Below are 19,224 nucleotides of genomic sequence, written 5' to 3'. Positions count from 1 at the left end.
ATCAAAACGACACTTATCCTATTTTAGATACTACAGGAAGGTTGAAACATGCAGTAAAAGGACAGCTATTAAGAAGATAAAGCACATGAAGCAAAAATGTTGTGGCATCAGACACACTACACAAAGCAGTACCTGCTGCCTCCATGGCCCAGTAGATATGTCTCATAGAGAATCCCATTTCTAGCAACCGACTGGTGACAAACATTTGTGTCCGTTCTGGTGATTGAGGAGATAAGAAAAAGTGCACAAAAGAACAGAAAACAAAAACAAGCCCACAGCTCCATTTCGGGAAGTATATGTGTAATTTAGCAATTGTTTTTATTTGTTTATGCTGCCTCTTACAAGTTTAGATTATGAAAGGCCTCCTCATCTTATGTAAAGAACTCCACTTTCTTGCAGGCTTGTAAAAATAAATGATTAAAGTTGCAAGTCAACTAGCCCTTTAATCCAACTCTATCCCATGATATGAAACACAGAGGAGACCTTTAGTCTAAAGGACCTAGCTCAGAATGCCACCAACATAAATGACAATGAAAAACAAAGGTGCCATTCAAGCATGTGAGTGCATGCATTTGATAGTATTAATATCTGACTAACAGCAGAGCAAAACACATACTGTTTTGAGCAGCAAGTCTGCTGTGACCAAAGGCTAAACATTTATAACCATGCATAAGACAGACGATTCCAACTCAGTTACTACTGATCTACTGTGTTCCTTTGAATAAACCTCTGAGACACTAAGACATTTTCTTTTACACACTCCATTATTGATCAGAATCCTTAAAATGTGATCTTTTTCTTAAATTAGATGACTTTTTTTCTCGTGGGTTTTTTCTCCCCACCATTGTCTCTGTGCTCATTCTTACCCAGGCTGCTTCTGGCCTGTGTGCTGCAGGGACCGGGTTCCATGAAGCTAGTCTGCTGTTCTGTGAAGGCATCACAAGAAGCAGAGCTGGCAAGGCTGAAGCAAGGGTGCAACACAGGGGGAGTGCTAACCAGTCCCGTAAGCGTAGGGAACCGAGTTAGCACCATGTGCCTAGAGGAAGTGAGGATACAGCATGTAGAGTAATGACAAAGCAGAAGCAGCGCTGCACCAGTAGGGTTACATTTTCAATAGACATTTAACATATTAAGTAAATGAAAGGATCAGTTGAGCTTTATTCATTCTGATTCACTGCTATATATATATGAAAGTCACAGTAAAACTAATTATGTATTCATCTATATTAACCTATATCATTCTGAAGTCTTTGGTCAAAATCTTCTCCTTCTTCTTGTTAAAACAAGCAGAAGTGAGGGCTTTAAATGTTATCTGCAGTTTTAACACATGTGACTAGAGCTGTGTTTCTGTTTGCTTCTTGAAAGCAGACGTAACACTGACACTACGGTCAGCTGGTTGAGTTAGAAGAAGAACAAGCAGGCAGAGCTGCAGCCTTGGTTAAAGAGAGTGCAGGCAAAATCTCTCACTCAGTTTTCCATACACATCCTAACTCACCCATTCCCTGGACTTCAGAATAGCTGTTGCTGCCAAAAGACACAGGTCTGCAGCAATCAGCAACAACATGAGGACTGACAATAAGACTAATTATTGTGATATTTGTCAGAGAAGTTACCAGACCTGGTGTTTCATGTGGATTACACAATCACTTTAAATCAAGTTAAAATTAGGGATGGGTACCGGTATCCGGTGCCATTATGGCACCAGTTCTGACATAAACGATAGTAACCAGACCGAAAAGCAGTGCACATTTCGGTGCTTTATTTCAGTGCTTTTTTTCCTGAGATGTCACACACTTTGGATTCTAGCCAATCATTTTACCTTTGCAAGCATAGTAGGCGGGCCCAGGTACGCATGTTCTTTTAGAGCAGAGCTACAGATTAAAAATGCCCAAGGCGAAGCGGTCAAAAGTCTGGCTGTACTTCACAGCAAAAGATGCAAACTCAGCAGCCTGCAACAAGTGCTTTAAGGTGATACTGTGCAAAGGAGGTAACACCTCGAATCTGATGAAACACCTGGCGACGTATAGCATTTTGTTAAAAGCCGAGAAATGCACCGTATTTGATAGCTTGCTGCGAGACCTCACACCGTGCACATCTACTGCGGGTGTGGTGCCTGTTATCGGACCCGGAGCAACATCCCCCAAAAACACGAAGAGGAGAGTCCTGGCCCCTAGCCCTGCCAGTGTAGCAGAAATGATGACAGATGATGATGGCAGCAGCAGCCATTCTTCTCTGCGTGAATAGCTTAATGTTGTTCGTGTGTAATTTACGTTGAGTAGGCTAACCACGTTATTACATTAATGCATGTAAGGTGAACTAGCAAACACCTTCGTAGTTACACGCGGCTGTCTTCTTGTTTGATGGCAGATACTCCCTTCACCCTGGCCAAAAAGGCTAAAATGACCAAAGAAAAAGTGGAAAACAGCTAAACATGAGAAGTTTTTGGATAAAGTTTGTGTTTTTTCCATTGTTTAAGCACTGCTTCCAGCCAAGAGTGATGCCATATATGCCCTATAGCTGCAGAAAAGGCTAACATTGTTATCTTTTTACAAAAATACAGCTGAACATGGTAGGTTTTTGGACAAAGTTTGTGTTCTCCATTCTTTAAGCACCGGCACCGTTTCAAAAGTACCGGTTTGGTACTGGTATCGGATAAAACCTAAACGATACCCATCCCTAGTTAAAATAACATATTTGTCACAATTTATACTCACTGGAGGAGGCTGATGGGAAGGAAAGGGTTAAAATTATCAAGGCTGTCAGCCTGAAGATTTATTGGAAGAGAGGATGCCAAATCTGTGTTAGAGGATGAGGCAGAGGCTCTGTTTGACTGGCCAAAGACAGCAGTGCCTTCGGAGCCCACGCTGTACAAGGACACAGAGCTCGAGGACTTAGAGATGGGCTGAGAAGACAAGTGGTGGCCTGATTCTGCAGGAAAAGAAACCGTGAAGGTTTTTATGACTCCAAGTTTCTTACTATACAAATGTTTCTATTTATTTATTTTTTCAAATTAGTGGTGACAAGCACGGGTAAACTTCAAGTCTAACAGTAGAACCGGGTCAAGTTCATCATAAGAAAAATTCAAAGTTAAGATACAAATATATATTAGGTCTGAACAGTGATCATTAACATACTACAATAGTTTTTTACCTTGTAGCTATAGTCTGTTTAACATAGTAACTATGGTCTTTTATTAAGGCTTAATGATTAAATATTTATAGCATGTAGGTTTTGCATTATATATTTTCTATGAAGTGTTTTCTGTCTGGTGAATATAAACATTGACATACCCTTGTTGTCTTTGTCCTCCTGCAGTCCTTTAACAGCTCCCTTGTATATCATGACTTGAACTCTCTCCAAATCAGCAAGAGACACAGTCTGTTTGATGGGGCAGTGTCTGACTGCCCACTTCACCATGCTCTGCACCACATACTGCAGCACCGATCTCAGCTCAGCACTTTCATCCCACTGTTTACTGCCGGCTTTAGCTTGGTCACAGTTTGGACTGGACAGGGAACTCCCCGAGGAGTTGGGGGGCTCATGTTTTGGCACTAGAAGCAGATCTGACAGTTTCTCACAGCTAAAAATGACAGTCAGGGATTTCAAACCTCCAGTGAGAAGGTATGACACTCTGAGTGCCCTAAGTTCAAGTGCAAAGGCATCCATTCTGGAAGTCTGGAATGTCTGCAGAGGCTGAGCTTGAGAGGTCAACTCCTGCAGGTCAGTGATCTTTGCTGCATCTTTGGTTGAGGATGGTGACGAGACACTCTCATCTTTTTGCTCCTTTTTCCTTTCATTTTCTGTCAGCCACGTGACATCATCTTGTATGTCTTTATCCAGGTATTCTTTGATGTTCTCCCCAGAGTACTTCCTTCTCGGGGGCGCGTGAGCACCTAGCCAACCCTGTTCCTCCAGCAGCCCCATCAAATAAATCAGATCTAACAACACTGTTGGTTTGAGGCCTCCCAGGCGGGTGACATCACAGCAGGATATGTCACAGGGATCCAGTGAGATGATCGGCGTGTCGCTGGGTGACCAAGAATTCATGGAGCTTAGTTATTGGGAAGGATGGGAAGAACCCACAGATACAGCATGGAGTGATACCAGGACGGATTCAACAGGGATTAATGGATTTAAGAATGAAGAGGAAGAAGCAAGAAAAAAAAAAAAAGTAAGATCAGCAGGATAAATGATGAAAATAAAGTAAAAATGTTAGACAGACTGTAGAGAGAGTGAAAAACAAACTAACAGAAAGGGAAAGAGTAGAATCATACACATGCTGAAAGGACCAAGACAAGAAAATATAAGAATCATTTCATGGAGGTTAATGAGAATCGTCATTTACGAAAAAGAGAAATAAATTCATCAGAAGTAAGTGGGAATATGATCTCATTTTGTAATACCTGACAGAGAGGTCTGCTTCTTCCCACTGTAGCTTGGCGAGAGAGCTTCCTTCCTTTAGAATGCCGAGAAGAATAGCTCGACGCCCGCTGGGTTTGTGCAGGCAGAGGCCTCCAGCACGGAGACCGCCATCGACTCCTCCAATCAGAGCAAATACCGGCCACACTTCAGTGCAAAGAGCAGCCAGCTTGGCCTCAGACAGACACCGACAGTGTGACAGCACGTCCTTTGTGTGATCACCAGTCAGGTCCTTGTCGTTCTCTTCCTTCTCATTGTGTGACGCACTGAGGCCTGCAGAGGAACATAAGACACTGACAGTAAAACAAAGCGTAACATCCATTTGGCAAACAAGTGCCACACACTCCTGGTATCCCACTGCAAGTTGATCATGAATCCTTAAACCTAAATAAAATCCTAAACAAGTGAAATGGACTTCAAGTGAATATTGATAATAAGGACAAAAAAGTTACAAATAAAGCATAAATATAAGGGGTTAGTATTATTTTGAAATAAATAAATAGACCAGTGTGGGGAAAGCAGCTTGTTTAAAGATTAATTAATACTGCAGTTGGTGTACATCACTACATTTGTATACAGATTCAGTGGTCCCTTGCTATAATGCGGTTCACCTTTTGCGGCCTCGCTGTTTCTCGGATTTTTTTGTATGGACTTTTCCATGGTTATTTTTTATTTTTTGGGGTTTTTCCAGCGCACTGTGTTCTGCGTCTTGATTGATTGACAATGGTCTACAGCCAATCTCGTGCTGTGTCTCTTGTACAGTACAGAATGCGTTCAACTTGTCAAATTTACAATCTTCGATTGCTAGCAGTGTGACTCTGAAGTGCTGTACTGTATGTTTGTAAGTTTTCTACCCAACAAACACAACAATGTCCACGAAATGTTTTGTCCCTGCGGGTTCCTTTGGTTTCATTCTATAATACTGGACTTATTTTTCTACGGTTTGAACTTTGAGACTGTTTAAACAAGAGAGAAAAGTGTGAACATATTCATGCCTGTCTGAGAAAAGTGTATAAAGTGTGTAGTGAGGGGTTTTACAGCCTTAAAACATCTATAATAATTGTAAAAAAATAAAGTTGGCTACTTCGTGGATTTCACCTATCGCGCATTATTTTTGGAACGTTACTCCCGCGATAAGGGACCACTGTAATATCTGAATTAATGCCCATCAGTCTTTCTCCTTACAGATAAATACAGACAGATGAATAGAGTTTTCTATAATAGCAAAGTGTTACTTAACTTTTTAAAGAAAACCTAAGTTAGGTGTGTTTAAAAGCGAGCAAGTTAAACATGTGACCGCTGGGCACGCTGTCTTCTCCCCACTGTCCTATCATAATAAAAGATTAAAAACCTAAAAGAAAACAGAGGCAGAATCACTATTTAAGGGGGTAAATGACCTGTACTGAAGTTTCCTGAGTTATTCTCTCTCAGCAGGGGACCAATGAGCTCCAGGTGGGTATGAATATACTGGTTTATGTGCGGGGACCACTGGTCACACTGGTGGAGCCGACGCAGCAGATGCACTGTTGACTCGAGTAGCACAGTAGCCCGGGGGCTGCAGAGAGGGTCTCCAGGAAGCAGACTGCTGGGCATGCCTCTCATCTGGAGATCACTCAGAGCCACCTGTGACGAGTACAGAATTTCACGTGTTTGGGGGGTTTTGCAGTACAAAATATTTTTGAAACATATTGTGCAGTATGTGAAACAACACAAGTTTTTTCCATGTATAGCCCAGTGCAGCAATTATCCAGTAATATGTTAGGGCAAAGCCTGTATGCGTAGCTGCTTGTGTTTCCAGATATTTAACGTTGCCCATGCTTATTATAAATCTGATTCAAATAAATAATAAATCTAATAAATCTGTGCAGTACACCGAGTACCTTCTCTCCAGGGTTACTGCTGTAGAATAACACACAAGGATATAGTTCATTAGCGACCACACTTTCAAATGCCAACTTTGGCTCCTAAAAGAAAAAGAAAACAGGCAGACAAAGATTAAACAAGAGCACAGGACTCAATCTGAGGAATACTGACAGTAAATATTTGACCAAACCTTGTCATTCTTAGCAAATGATACAGTATGAGCCTCCATGTCCAGGATGCAGGTGATGGTGTCACCCTGTGTAAAGGAGGGAAGTGTGCGCACCAGTTCCCCTCCATGGTAAAGGTTGCCACTATAAGCACGATACAGCCACATATCTGTAGTTGTATGGTGGTTGTGATCTCTAACTGGCCAGCGAGAAACACCAACACACGTTCCCTCGTTGCCTCTATTCTCTTTGGTAATGTAGAACTGTGGAGAGAAGCGGCATAGTGTGGTAAATTCTAATTTATAAACTACAATTAATATAACAAACTTTGAACTGTGTAATTGTGGTCCATGTACAGAGTAAACTAGTACTCACCTTCCATATAAAACAGCCAGAGTTAATGGCAGTGGTTGCCAAACCGTAGCCTTTCCCTCCAGAACCATGTGAGAGGATGTTCCCGCTCTCCAGAGAACAGCACATTAGTTTGTGTGGGTCAAAGGAAAAATCTCCAATGGGAATACATTCATCATTGCTGCCAGGATTCTACGAAACAATGGATTTGATACATAATTAAACATTTGATAAAATATTAAACATGTATGTTATGTATTAAACACTTAATTTATATATTAATGTTGTTTTCTTTGTTCTTCTTAATTGCACTTACAGAAGTTTGTTGTGGAGTAAAAAAAAATCATTTTGGGATCAACTTGAAATACAGGCAGATGTGAAATGTAAAAGTAAGATCAGAGGTCAAATCTTTTTGTTGTGGTGCAAACTACAATGTGGTATTTGGAAACCACATACTCCAGTATCATTTCCTAAACATTGCCAGTACAAAGAGAGGCAGTAAAATCTGACGGATAGTCTTAAAGATCCACAGACTTTAAAGACAGACCTTGAAGAAGAGGTCAGAGGTCCAAATTAATGTTTATATATAACGTTACATAGCATTATTATAACTTTGACCTTCGGATTAAGCCACTGACCTCAACAAGGAGAGCGCAGAAGTCAAATGCGACATGATATTTTAAATCTTTAAACAGTACTTTCTGTATGTTGACAATACACATCACACTTGGAAGAATGGAAGTTTTAAGGCTTTTTAAAAAACGTTTCTACCAAGAGGTGAAGTTTCAATGGACTGTTAACATGACCCCTCTACACCCCTGCAGCTTTATCAGAATGAATTCCAAAGTTTTCGAGCTATTGTGTTCATAGAGTGACACGCACAGGCGCAAACTCTACTAAAAACATAACCTCCTCTGCAAAAGTAATCTTAAGCAAATATTGCAAAATAATGTGTGTCAATGAAAAGATGTTAATGATGAAGTGTTTCTGCATACAGAGGGTGGTGGACAACACACTAAGACAAATCAGAAATCTCACATTAATTCTAAAAAAATAAAATAAAATAGAATTTTGAAAAAAAAAAAAAAAAAAACTAGAAGTACATGACTGAAAGTTAAACTGAAAATAAACAAAGACAGGAAAATCCCATTTTCATGAAATAATAAATACAATAATAAAACATTATAGAGTTTAGTTTTATTTGAATTATTAAAATTCATTTCACAATCCTGATGTAATAATTTTGATAATTAATCCTACTTGTACATTTCTATCCTCTGACACTTTTCATCTCAGCCTACCACAGAGAACAGGCCCATCTGTATGGAAGCCCGTTTCCGCCACTAAAAAAAAAAAAAAAAGGATCCATAACTCAAAATTTTGAGTTATTTTCTTGAAATTTCGAGTTATTTTCTCGAAATTTCAAGTTATTATCTCGAAATTTCGACATATTAACTCAGAATTTTGAGAAAAGCAACTCGAAATTTCGAGTTAGCGCTGCCAATCAGTAATCTACGTGAATGACGTCATTTCCATGTTACCCGGAAGCTGAAGCCCTCAGCTACAAATGCTACAGCTAAGCTACCGGTATTACATCCAGTCGTGAATGCACAGATTGCTGAGTGTTTTCAGCCTGGCTTCACAAATGATGTGTTATTAGCTGAATCACATGGTGTTACTATCAGCAAACATACTTTAATTTGTTGGGATCCGTTTTTGAGTGCGCGGTCCTGCGCCATATGCTTCCGGGTAACAAGAAAGCGACCTCATTCACGTATATTTTTGATTGACAGAGCTAACTCGAAATTTTGAGAAAAGTAACTCGAAATTTCGAGTTATTTTCTCGAAATTTCGAGTTATTATCTCGAAATTTCGAGTTATGGATACTAGCTTTTTTTTTTTTTTTAGTGGCGGAAACGGGCTTCCATACATCTGTTCCATCGAGTGGCCCCACTGTTTTCAGTTTCATTGCTGCCAGGAAAGCATTTCATTTTGCCGTAAACAGCATTTCCTCGTGGATTACTGCTATCCTTGGCTATTTTCAACAGAGAAAAAGTGAAGGCACTTTTTGACATTTTTATGTGGCTTTTGTTTGGCTGGATGAAAAATTTAATAGACTGCAAAAATACTCAAATGTGATCTAATGTTTTAAATACAAAGATGAGGATTGTTTATGCAACAGACATGATTTCTTTTCTGCAAATCAAGACAGTATAAAACACGAGCAAATAAAAACACACAAGTTTAAGGGTGTGTAGTATTATTTTGTGTAACCGTTTCTCTCAAAAGGTTATCAGTCTACAGTGCAGGGAAAGGACAGTTAAAAAAAACAAAAAATGACTCCTATCACTTCAGATCACAGTAAAAACACAAATAATAAAACATAAGTGAGACATACAGAGAAGTTCACATGCTTAAGATGAGATAAGATAAGAAGCTGCTGCTTTATTAATATGTAATGCAGTACATGGTGTTCATAATGTCTTACCCCTTTGTGTTTTTCAGGCATTTCTTCATGGTTGCTCTGACTTAGAGGCTCCTCCCACATATAAACAGACAAGAGCTGAAAGAGTTGTTTAACAATCTACAAGAAAACAGGGAAAAATACAAGTGGGTAATCCTGCATTCATCACCTTTAACATGTCATGCCAACTTGATACTGTTCAGAACACTCAAGTATTCTTGACCTATTTTGTTCAATTGTTGCATTTACTATATTTACATGTTTACATCATACCTGTTCAATGTGAACGGGCTCAGAACAAGCAGGTAACAGTCGTTCTAAAACGTGGAAGGTCAGAAGCTTAGTGCGGAGGTTCTGGAAGCGTGGAGATCCTGAAGAGTAGAGTTTTGTGATATTAATTTTAAAAGCAAAGTGCAGTCTTAACAGTATTAACACAGATTTTTTTGTTTGTTTTTTTAAATATGCCTTACCTAAAGAGCACTTGTGTGAAATAATGGCCATGAGTGGATCGATCCATCTTATAAATGTAGAAAGTCTTTTCATTACTCTTAATGACAGTACACGCCTCAGAAACACCAAGAAATCTGCAAGCTGGGATTCAACTACTTTGCTGTTTTCTGCTCCTAAAACAACATAAAGAGAAGGAAGAACATGCTCAGAGGGGTGACTTGATTTAATGGTTTTACAAATGCCATATCCACCCTTTATTATTTCTAAATTTGCCCCACCGACTAGATTTGTGTAGGACTCCACATCGGTTTTCTCGGCTGTTCCCATCTCTGCTATCTGTTGCTGGTGGAAATTGTACAAGATGTTCTGGAGCTGCTCACACATCACCTCCATAAGGGCCTGGGATACATCGATAGGCAGCAAATCCTCACACGAGCTATAAGCACAGGTTAAATTTTTATGAAAATTTTAGACAAGGGTAAAGAAAAGAAAATAATTAGTAATTTATATATACTTTGTTTATTTATTTATTTATGTTTTTATAACCTCTTCATTCTCACCTTGCAGCTACAGTCAATATCTGAAGCAGGCGGGCACAAGCGAGCCTCACGGCTCCACCCAATAGCATAGATCCAGACGCTGTAGCTGCAAACCAGCCCTGGTTGATCAGCACACAGCTGTTGTTGGTCAGCGTAGAAAGAATTTCCAGGATGCCACATTTGATGACTAGCACCAGATCCACAGGCTGGTAACGGAAATTCAGTGCAAACATTGTGGCAAGAAGAAGGTGCTGGCAAGAACCTGAGTGTGACAGAGACAATATGTTAAATATAAATATCAAATATATATTAAAACCTAAACACTGCAACACTGTGTAAGAAAAAACCTACCTGGATGTTTTCTTTCAAACAGGACTCTCTGTTTAAGAACACGCACCACCTGCTGGTAGAAGGTGTGGGCTGCAGACTGTAAGTCTCTCTGTGTATCCAAAGAAGCTGAATGTGTGCCACACTGCATTGAGAAAAGAGGGGGGAAAAAGACAGCCAAATGAAGCATGGTTACAATTTTCAGTGTCTTTCTCTTCTCCATCCAGATTAGAAAGCATATTCATTACTTCTAAACGTCTTTCCATATAGCTATAAGATGTACCATGTAGTGCTGAGTCTCATAATTAGCAGAGTGGGAGCCAATGATTTGTGTTCCTAAGGCAAAGCATCCAGACAGGAACTGCAGCTGCACAGACTGCAGCAAAGCAGGAAACTGGTTGGATGCTGTGGATTCACAGCTCTTTTCTTCCATCTTAGACAGAAAGGCTGACATCTGACACAAGGCCTCCAGCCGCATCTGATCAAAACAGACAGAGTTTGTAGATCATAAGAGACTTTCAAGTTCCTTACAGAACACCATTTCGGGCCCACAACAAACAGCATCAATTAATAATTTGTCATATAAAAGAAAGATTTGAATTACCTCAGCCCGCTGTTGCTGCTGCATAATGGCAAAAGTAATAGACTTTGGATCTGCCTGACTACAACTCTGACCAGGGGAAAACACCGTTGAGGAGGGCGATAAATGGGGCAGGCTTCCATAGACAAAATGAAACATCTGGTTAAGAATAGGCAAAGTGTTGTTGCTGTAGTGGGACATGGTGCTGGATGGGCTGATGCACTGTCGCAGGCGATCCCAAGCATCTTTCATTATCCCCAAAGAACACAGAGGTAAACCTAGAGCAAAGAGAGGCTCTTGTATGAAGGACTATAAAACATCTCATTCATTCTCTTAACATCTTTTTCTGGATATTATCTTGACTTGACAGGCAACAAGCTATTAAATTATTCAATATTATTAGATTATGCAGAACAGTTAAAACAGTCAGGCTGTCATATTGATCAAAATGTTTTGCCTAATGTGATCAGTCTTTATTTATTCTGCCTGCTACAAATTCTTATGTTATTTTTAAAGAAAATGATAAAATACAAATCTCCAAGTCCCATTTTGTGCAAAAGAGCACTTGGGTCTTGTTTCCCAAGGGTTACCTGACAATAATTTACCTGACAAACCCAGACTTGAGCTGTCTGGGTTTGTGTTTTTAGTAGAACAATCAGTGTCTATACAATCTCTTAACGACAGCGTACAAAAGAACTGCCTGAAAATGTAGGTTATAACATAATCAGTAGATGATCTGAACTTTCCACCTACCCATTTTATTCCTTGCAGATCCAGAGGTGTTTTTGGACTGATCAGACTAAATGAGACATAAGAGCAGTACATTAATACTGATGAAGAGCTGTAAAGCCAAATTCTGTTAGAAGATTTTGATAGTACAATATTGACCTGTTTTCTTCCACTGACAGTGACTGTAAGGGATTCTGCCGACAATTTCCTGAAAGATGTTGTGGACAGTTAGTGCAAAAACTGCTAACACAGAACACAAATACACTAAAACAAACACACACAGCATACCACAGTCTTTACCTCCCTCCAGTGTTCACAGCGTGAACGTTCTCCCTTTCGCTGGGTTCCACCCAAGCAGGCCTGACCCCCAGCAGAAGGAAGAGGCATCGGGACACCACCAGATGGCAGACAGCAGGGAAAGACAAGCTTTCCTCAGATTCCCCATTCTTCTCCCACTGCTGCTTGGAATCAGGCTCTCCCTCAGGGCTGACTGGGCTCTCCACGCTGCTCTGAAGGGTGGAAGTGCCGAATGACTCGTAGACTGTCACATTCTGCTGCACTTGCATGGCTTCCCGAGTGGCCATGAATGATTCTAGGACTTCTGCAGGGACATCGAAAGATGTGTGAAAATAAGATGTGTCATATTTCTTTCTGTGTGTGTGGCTGTGCTGTTTATTAGAATAAGAACAAATACAGTTTGCATTTCTAACCTGACAGGTAAACACGACTGCCAAATCTGTCATCGTCTGCAACCTCTTCCTGGTTGTGGTTTGCTGCGGGTGACGGGGGCACCTGCACCTCCCGGCTACAGTGTCCTACTGATTGCTGCTCATTATCCTTCCCCACCTGCTCCACTGAGGTACATGGCTCTTGCCTTTCCACATCAGGACTTTGAGGAGACTGAGAGATCTGCAGTTTAAGTAAATGCTTTAAATACATATCTGTAATTTTACCTGATAAAAATGATCAGATTACTATAAGTTAAAAATCAAGTAATGGACAGAAATGAAGCTAATCACAATCATGCAGCAGTATTTACAAAAACATACATTTTAGATAAAGTGTTTACAAATTTGTTAAATGAAATCAGGATTACATATATTTAATTATACTGTAATGGTACCTGTTTAGTAGATGCTTCTACTTGTGTCATCCTTGAACTGCTTTTGAGGGTCATCAGAGCACTTCTGATTTTATAAACTGTTTCATAGATATACAACAGCATCTCACAGGGCTCATGGCTGTCTCAGCAGAGTAGATAAACACAGTGGAACAGGTTATACAATAATATACACTGAGGCAGGAAGAAAAAGTTTGACATACTAGAAACCCCTTCAGTGTTGTCCAATAGATCTTTGACTGCTTCAGTAAACTGACCTGTCCTGCCAACAGGCCTCACTCTGCAGGCCTGTGTGTTTCAGGAGAGCAGCCAGACAGCAGCGGCACACAATTTGCAGCAAACAATCACCTGAAGAGCCTCCATTCTCCCATTCTGCTATCAAAGCAATCAATACAGATCAATTTTAAAAAGACACAAAGAAAAACTTTCCACATTTAACCAAAATTTAAATACATCTTAAAAACAAGATTCTCAAAATAGGAAGTTAGTTCAATATAAGCTGTATTATTAACAATATACACTTTCAAAATTATAGACATAAACAAGCACCAGTACCTTTGCCGTGAGCATAATCCTCCATCTTCTGCCATATGCCACCTGCAAGTCCTCTGGATGAGCCCAGTGCCAGTTCCAGTAAAGTCCGGGTTTCTTCAGTCAAGCTCAGCTCAGTGAGTCTGGCATCAGTACTGCCCAGCAGCACTACCTCGGTCAGCCATGTCATGCTTGAGTCTACAGATTAAAGCAACATGTAGAATGTTAATGAAAACTGCTCAGGATTAACTCAGACTATTTTCTTTGTTCTTTAAGAATAACGATAATGATACCTTTCATTTAAAAAGGTCAGGCTTCTGTGTGGCACAGTATCTTAAATGTATATATTTTTATCGTGAATAAGGCTACGTTCACACTGCAGGCGGAAGCGCATCAAATCCGATTTTTTTGACCCTATGCGACCCATATCCGATCATGCTATGACAGTTTGAATGGCACAAATCCGATATTTTCAAATCCGATCTGGGTCACTTTCGTATGTGGTACTGAATCCGATACATATCCAATGTTTTAGAAAGCGACTGCTGTTTGAACGGTCATGTCGCATTAAATCCGTCTTTTACGTCACCGACACAAGACAGACGCCAATTATCAGCGCCCGAGAAGACATCACGAACGCTTCCTGGCCATCCAGTGTAGATGTCAGTGAAACTGTTGGGAAGACAACGTGAACATTTTATTTGTACTGTATAATCTGCAGATTCTGACAGAAATCTGCAGCTATCCTTTGAAGCACCGCTCCTCTAAAACAGCAATAAGGATCATTATTAGGTTATTTACATTATTATGTAAATAACAAAATAACTTAAAGCAAAAATTGGGAAACGTAAAATCCGAAGTCTTTATATTAAGGGCCGTCAGTCAAACAATATTGTTTGCTCTGGGTCTAAACAGAGCGCGTTGTGTGTGACGTCTTCTTTTGCGCATGCGGGCTGCTTTGAGCGTTCACACTAGAGCGCGTTCTGCTGTCGCATTTTAATTGTAGTGTGAACGAGCAGACAAAAAAATCGGATTTGATCAAAAAATCGGAATTGAGCATTAAGACCTGCAGTGTGAACGTAGCCTAAAACTAAAACAATTGCCGTGACTGTAATATCCTCTTGGCCTGGAGCTATTAAAAATAACTAATGCCATTTGGCACAGCTAAATGAAGGCTTTTATTATTACCAAACCGATCATGGTAATATGGTGCAAAATAAATCTTGCATTAAGGATTTACGAAGCATTTGCACATGTGAAAACCTGAAGAGCCAGCAGCATGTTTTCCTACCCAGCTGTTCAAAGTCCATCTCCAGGCCATTCCTGAAGAGGACATTTGATAGCCAGACCTCTGACACTTTCTCCTGGAGGGACAGCGGCGAGCCTTGCAGCATACCACCGAGGCAGCGGCCAACTGCCAGCGCTACAGACCTTTCCAGGTCCAACAGCCAGGCCCATCTGCACTCCTCCTCCTCCTGCGGCCCAATGCTTGTGTTTTCTTCACTTTTATCTATAAGAAATATCACTTGAGATTGTTAGATTGGTCTAGTGTAACAATGCAGCAAACAATGCTAAAGAAATAAATGTCCAGCATAAATCTAAGGGGCATTGAGCTTACCTGAGCAGGTTTTCTGATCTTTCACTCCTAGTTCTTGTTCCTCCAGCAAGACAGTCTCTGGCAGCAACCTGTTGAAGTCATTGAGCTGCTCCAGCAAGCCCAGTAGATGGCTCAGCAAAGGTTGAACTGTGCCCAGGGGCAGCAGGAGCAAGGAGTACATTACTTGGCACAGCAGGCTGCCAGACACTGAATTGTATAACACCACTGGGACAAGAGGTGAGAGGAGTAAAGGGATTAAACTAACTGAAGTGATGATAAATATAAACAATAAATATAGCAGCCAAGTAGAGATTAAAAATTACTTTTCAGATATATAAATGATTAGAAGGGAAGTGATTTTGTGTTTTTTGTAAATAAAAGAGCAGCAGAAAATCCCTTTTTAAGTGGTGTAGCTAGGTGAAAATAGCGCACACTTGCCAAACACTAAAGCCATTTTTCTTACCTTGCAGCTTTTTGATGATTTGTTTGTCTGGGGCAATCTCCTTTAACAATTTGGTTGATCTCCTGAGGGTCTCAGTAGCGCAGGGAAGCAGCAGGTAAAGATGCTCACGAAGCAGTGCTACACTGCTGTCATCCTACAGAGCCAAAAATGCAAACTTAAATGCAACTGCAATACTAAGGTTTGGTATGCCAGCACATTGTACCCTGAAACATTTAGAAATGTGTCATTCGCTTTCTATTGAAGTGCTCATTTCTGATGAGGTACCACTCATTTTCCTTCACATTTGGCAGAGTTCCTTGTTTACCTCGGGGCTGGAACTGATGTAGCAATGAGCAAGCAGGTGTTTGTGAAGTCCAGAAAGCAGCTGGTGAAAGTGAGAAGGAGGATCCATTTGTCCCTGACTATCGCCAACAAGCTGCTTGTCGCTGTTTTTTTCCAGTTCCCCAAATTGCTGCTCCTGTATGAAGATAAAGACCAACAGAAAGCATTAGGAAGAACGGGAACAAAGGATCAGTGTGTGAGATAGCTAAATACAAAAATAGATGATTTGAAATGAAATGTAAACATAGAAAAATATATATATGAGTCGGGCGGCGGCCAGGAGCGGAGGTCCTGGCGGACCGATTCCTGGCTACAAAGACTGGCAATTGGGACATGGAATGTCACCTCTCTGGTGGGGAAGGAGCCTGAGCTAGTGTGTGAGGTTGAGAGGTACCGGCTAGATATAGTCGGGCTCACCTCAACGCATGGCCTGGGCTCTGGAACCAGTCTCCTGGAGAGGGGCTGGACTCTGTCTCAGTCTGGAGTTGCCCCCGTGAGATCTTCAACGCACACCTCTGGCAGAGCTTCAATAGCATTCCAAGAGAGACTGGGGACATTGAGTCCGAATGGACCATGTTCAGCACCTCCATTGCCGAAGCCGCTGCACTGAGCTGCGGCCGCAAGGTAGTTTGTGCCTGTCGTGGTGGTAATCCCCGAACCAAATTGTGGACACCAGAGGTGAGGGGAGCCACCAAGCTGAAGAAAGAGTCCTACCGGGCTTGGTTAGCCTGTGGGACTCCGGAGGCAGCTGATAGGTACCGACAGGCCAAGCGGTCCGCCCCGAGTTCCTGAAGGCTCTGGATGTTGTAGGGCTATCTGGGTTGACATGTCTCTGCAATGGTGCGTGGAGATCAGAGTATGGGAGTATGAGGTGACTGGCCCATTGCTACGGGCCATTCAGTCCTTATACAACCGTTGCAAGAGTTTGGTCTGCATAGCCGGCAATAAGTCGGACTTGTTCCTGGTGGGTGATGGGCTCCGCCAGGGCTGCCCTTTGTCACCGATTCTGTTCATAATTTTTATGGACAGAATTTCTAGGTGTGAAGTCGACTAGTCACGATTACGTCGACTATTAAAATCGTCAACGACGAATTTAATAGTCGGCGCGTCGTTTGAAGCTTTGTTAGATCCCAAAAGACGCAGGAATAAGTAGTAGGATTTAAGAGTGTAATAACGGACTGAAACAGAAGATGGCAGCACTGCATGTACAAGGATGCCAGCTGCCGTTAAACCCCGAAGAAGAAGAAGCTGTGTCCCAGAATTCATAGCGCAGCCCTGCTCAGTTTCCAACGGCAGCTACTTCGTTTTAATATTACTCTTATTATTCTTTCTGGGTCACAAAATAAACGTTTGACATATTTTCAGGTGAGAATGTAGCTGTGTAAACCTCAAATATCTGCTCAGTTTATCAAGACACCACATATTTTCAAAATCGCTCCGATGATTTCGGAGACGTCTGTTACCCACTAGCTCGATAGTTAGCCGGGGGCAAGGCTCACTGGAGCCCGTGAGAACACCGGACTCCCAGCAAATCGTTTTCAAACCCACCACCGTCTTTCGCTACTCAGGTTAAACATACATAAGTCACTTAGATAACTTAAAAATGATATTATTTGGCTTTTTTTTTGTATTTTATTTGTTCCTGAGTAAATCAGTTTGGCTGAGATTAAAGTTATAGTTTTTACACAGCTGAATAAACATCAAGCAGACAACTGATTATCAGAAGTGTGAGATGCTCGAGAATTTACTCCAGTGTCCTGTTATATTTTAGATAGCAAGGAGTTTATTAAACTTCACCGAAACAATCTGCAAATTTCATTAAAATTTAATAAACTATCATCTTGTCTTTATTTTTAGTTACCACATACCTTAAACACTTAAAGCTGTAAGCTAATGATAGTTATATAAGAGCAGATGTTGCTGGTGCAATAAGCTGTATGCTGTAAGTCCAATGGATGCATGATCTGATTAGTCGACTAATTGCAAAAATAATCAGTGACTAGTCGGCTATCAAAATAATCATTTGTGGCAGCCCTAGTGTGAAGCGGTGGGAATGAGAATCAGCACCTCCAAATCTGAGGCGATGGTCCTCAGCCGGAAAAGGGTGGAGTGCCTACTCCGAGTCAGGGATGAGACCCTGCCCCAAGTGGAGGAGTTTAAGTATCTCGGGGTCTTGTTCACAAGTGATGGGAGAAGGGAGCAGGAGATCGACAGACGGATTGGTGAAGAGAGAGCTGAGTATAAAAGCGAAGCTCTCAATCTACCGGTCGATCTACACCCCTACCCTCACCTATGGTCACGAGCTGTGGGTAGTGACCTAAAGAACGAGATCACGAATACAAGCGCCAGAAAATGGGGTTCCTCAGAAGGGTGGCTGGCGTCTCTTTTACAGATAGGGTGAGAAGTTTGGCCATTCGGAAGGGGCTTAGAGTAGAGCCGCTGCTCCTCCACATCGAAAGGAGCCAGTTGAGGTGGTTCGGGCATCTGACAAGGATGCCCCTGGGCGCCTCCTGGGCGAGGTTTTCCGGGCATGTCCCACCAGGAGGAGGCCCCGGGGCAGATCCAGGACACGCTGGAGAGATTATATCTGTCGGCTGGCCTGGGAACGTCTTGGTGTTCCCCCGGATAAGCTGGAGGAGGTGGCTGGGGAGAGGGAGGTCTGGGCTTCTCTGCTTGGGCTGCTGCCCCCTAAACCCAGCCCCGGAAAAGCGGAAGAAAATGGATGGATGGAACAGTCTGACTGAACAGTAAAAATGTGCACAATATTCAGAAAACCTGCTAAAACTTTAAACAAAACTACTTATCAAACCCCACTGACACACTATTGATTAAAGTCTTTATTTATTAAAACATCCATCCATAATCTGGGTCTACCCAGGGGTCTCTTCCTGATTGAGTGTGCCTGGAACACCTCCAAAGGGAGGCACCCAGGACTAATCCTAAACCTAAGATTCTTAAACCATCTGTGTCCTTTTGACATACGGGAGCAGGGGCAGTACTCCAAGATCTCTGTGGATGCTTCTTACAGTACCTTCCTCTCTATGGCTGAGCCCAGCCACCTTACAGAGGGCACTCATTTCAAACGCTTGTATTTGTGATCCTACTCTTTTGATCTTTACCCAGATTTCATGACCATAGGTGAGGGTTGGGATATAGGTGGCCTAGTAAATTCAAAGCTTTCAGCTATGCTCCCTTTACCTCAACAGTTCAGTACAAACATCCGTAACAGAGTTAAAAAACATAAATACAAAATTTAGGAAAACAAAATTTGACATGGGAAAGAAAAGTTCAAAATTAACCCTG

At 41.5% G+C, this 19,224-nt stretch overlaps 1 protein-coding gene across 5 annotated transcripts in view; it reads right to left on the bottom strand.

Moving 5' to 3' along the window:
• Positions 1–19,224, bottom strand: part of LOC308412931 (putative E3 ubiquitin-protein ligase HERC1) — a 43,728-nt gene that overhangs the window by 14,480 nt on the left and 10,024 nt on the right. For 2 of the 5 annotated variants that reach the window (XM_080907636.1, XM_080907638.1), the window contains exons 16-43: positions 15,905–16,057; positions 15,601–15,733; positions 15,159–15,362; positions 14,832–15,050; positions 13,565–13,738; positions 13,267–13,384; positions 13,013–13,130; positions 12,600–12,798; positions 12,190–12,490; positions 12,049–12,097; positions 11,914–11,959; positions 11,185–11,438; positions 10,864–11,058; positions 10,605–10,725; positions 10,275–10,515; positions 9,993–10,150; positions 9,735–9,887; positions 9,538–9,635; positions 9,289–9,384; positions 6,825–6,992; positions 6,473–6,712; positions 6,300–6,383; positions 5,817–6,042; positions 4,404–4,692; positions 3,291–4,051; positions 2,715–2,928; positions 867–1,036; positions 133–216 (exon numbers count right to left, since the gene is read on the bottom strand). In XM_080907636.1, coding sequence (XP_080763762.1) covers positions 133–216; positions 867–1,036; positions 2,715–2,928; positions 3,291–4,051; positions 4,404–4,692; positions 5,817–6,042; positions 6,300–6,383; positions 6,473–6,712; positions 6,825–6,992; positions 9,289–9,384; positions 9,538–9,635; positions 9,735–9,887; positions 9,993–10,150; positions 10,275–10,515; positions 10,605–10,725; positions 10,864–11,058; positions 11,185–11,438; positions 11,914–11,959; positions 12,049–12,097; positions 12,190–12,490; positions 12,600–12,798; positions 13,013–13,130; positions 13,267–13,384; positions 13,565–13,738; positions 14,832–15,050; positions 15,159–15,362; positions 15,601–15,733; positions 15,905–16,057 — 5,266 coding nt within the window. The remainder of the gene's footprint in view (positions 1–132; positions 217–866; positions 1,037–2,714; positions 2,929–3,290; positions 4,052–4,403; positions 4,693–5,816; positions 6,043–6,299; positions 6,384–6,472; positions 6,713–6,824; positions 6,993–9,288; positions 9,385–9,537; positions 9,636–9,734; positions 9,888–9,992; positions 10,151–10,274; positions 10,516–10,604; positions 10,726–10,863; positions 11,059–11,184; positions 11,439–11,913; positions 11,960–12,048; positions 12,098–12,189; positions 12,491–12,599; positions 12,799–13,012; positions 13,131–13,266; positions 13,385–13,564; positions 13,739–14,831; positions 15,051–15,158; positions 15,363–15,600; positions 15,734–15,904; positions 16,058–19,224) is intronic. The other 3 variants (XM_080907637.1, XM_080907640.1, XM_080907639.1) reach the window with 2 other exon arrangements.

The sequence above is a fragment of the Rhamphochromis sp. 'chilingali' genome, assembly GCF_963969265.1.
Source record: "Rhamphochromis sp. 'chilingali' genome assembly, chromosome: 2".
In the NCBI taxonomy this organism is placed as follows: domain Eukaryota; kingdom Metazoa; phylum Chordata; class Actinopteri; order Cichliformes; family Cichlidae; genus Rhamphochromis; species Rhamphochromis sp. 'chilingali'.
This window is presented reverse-complemented; position numbering and strand designations above follow the sequence as displayed.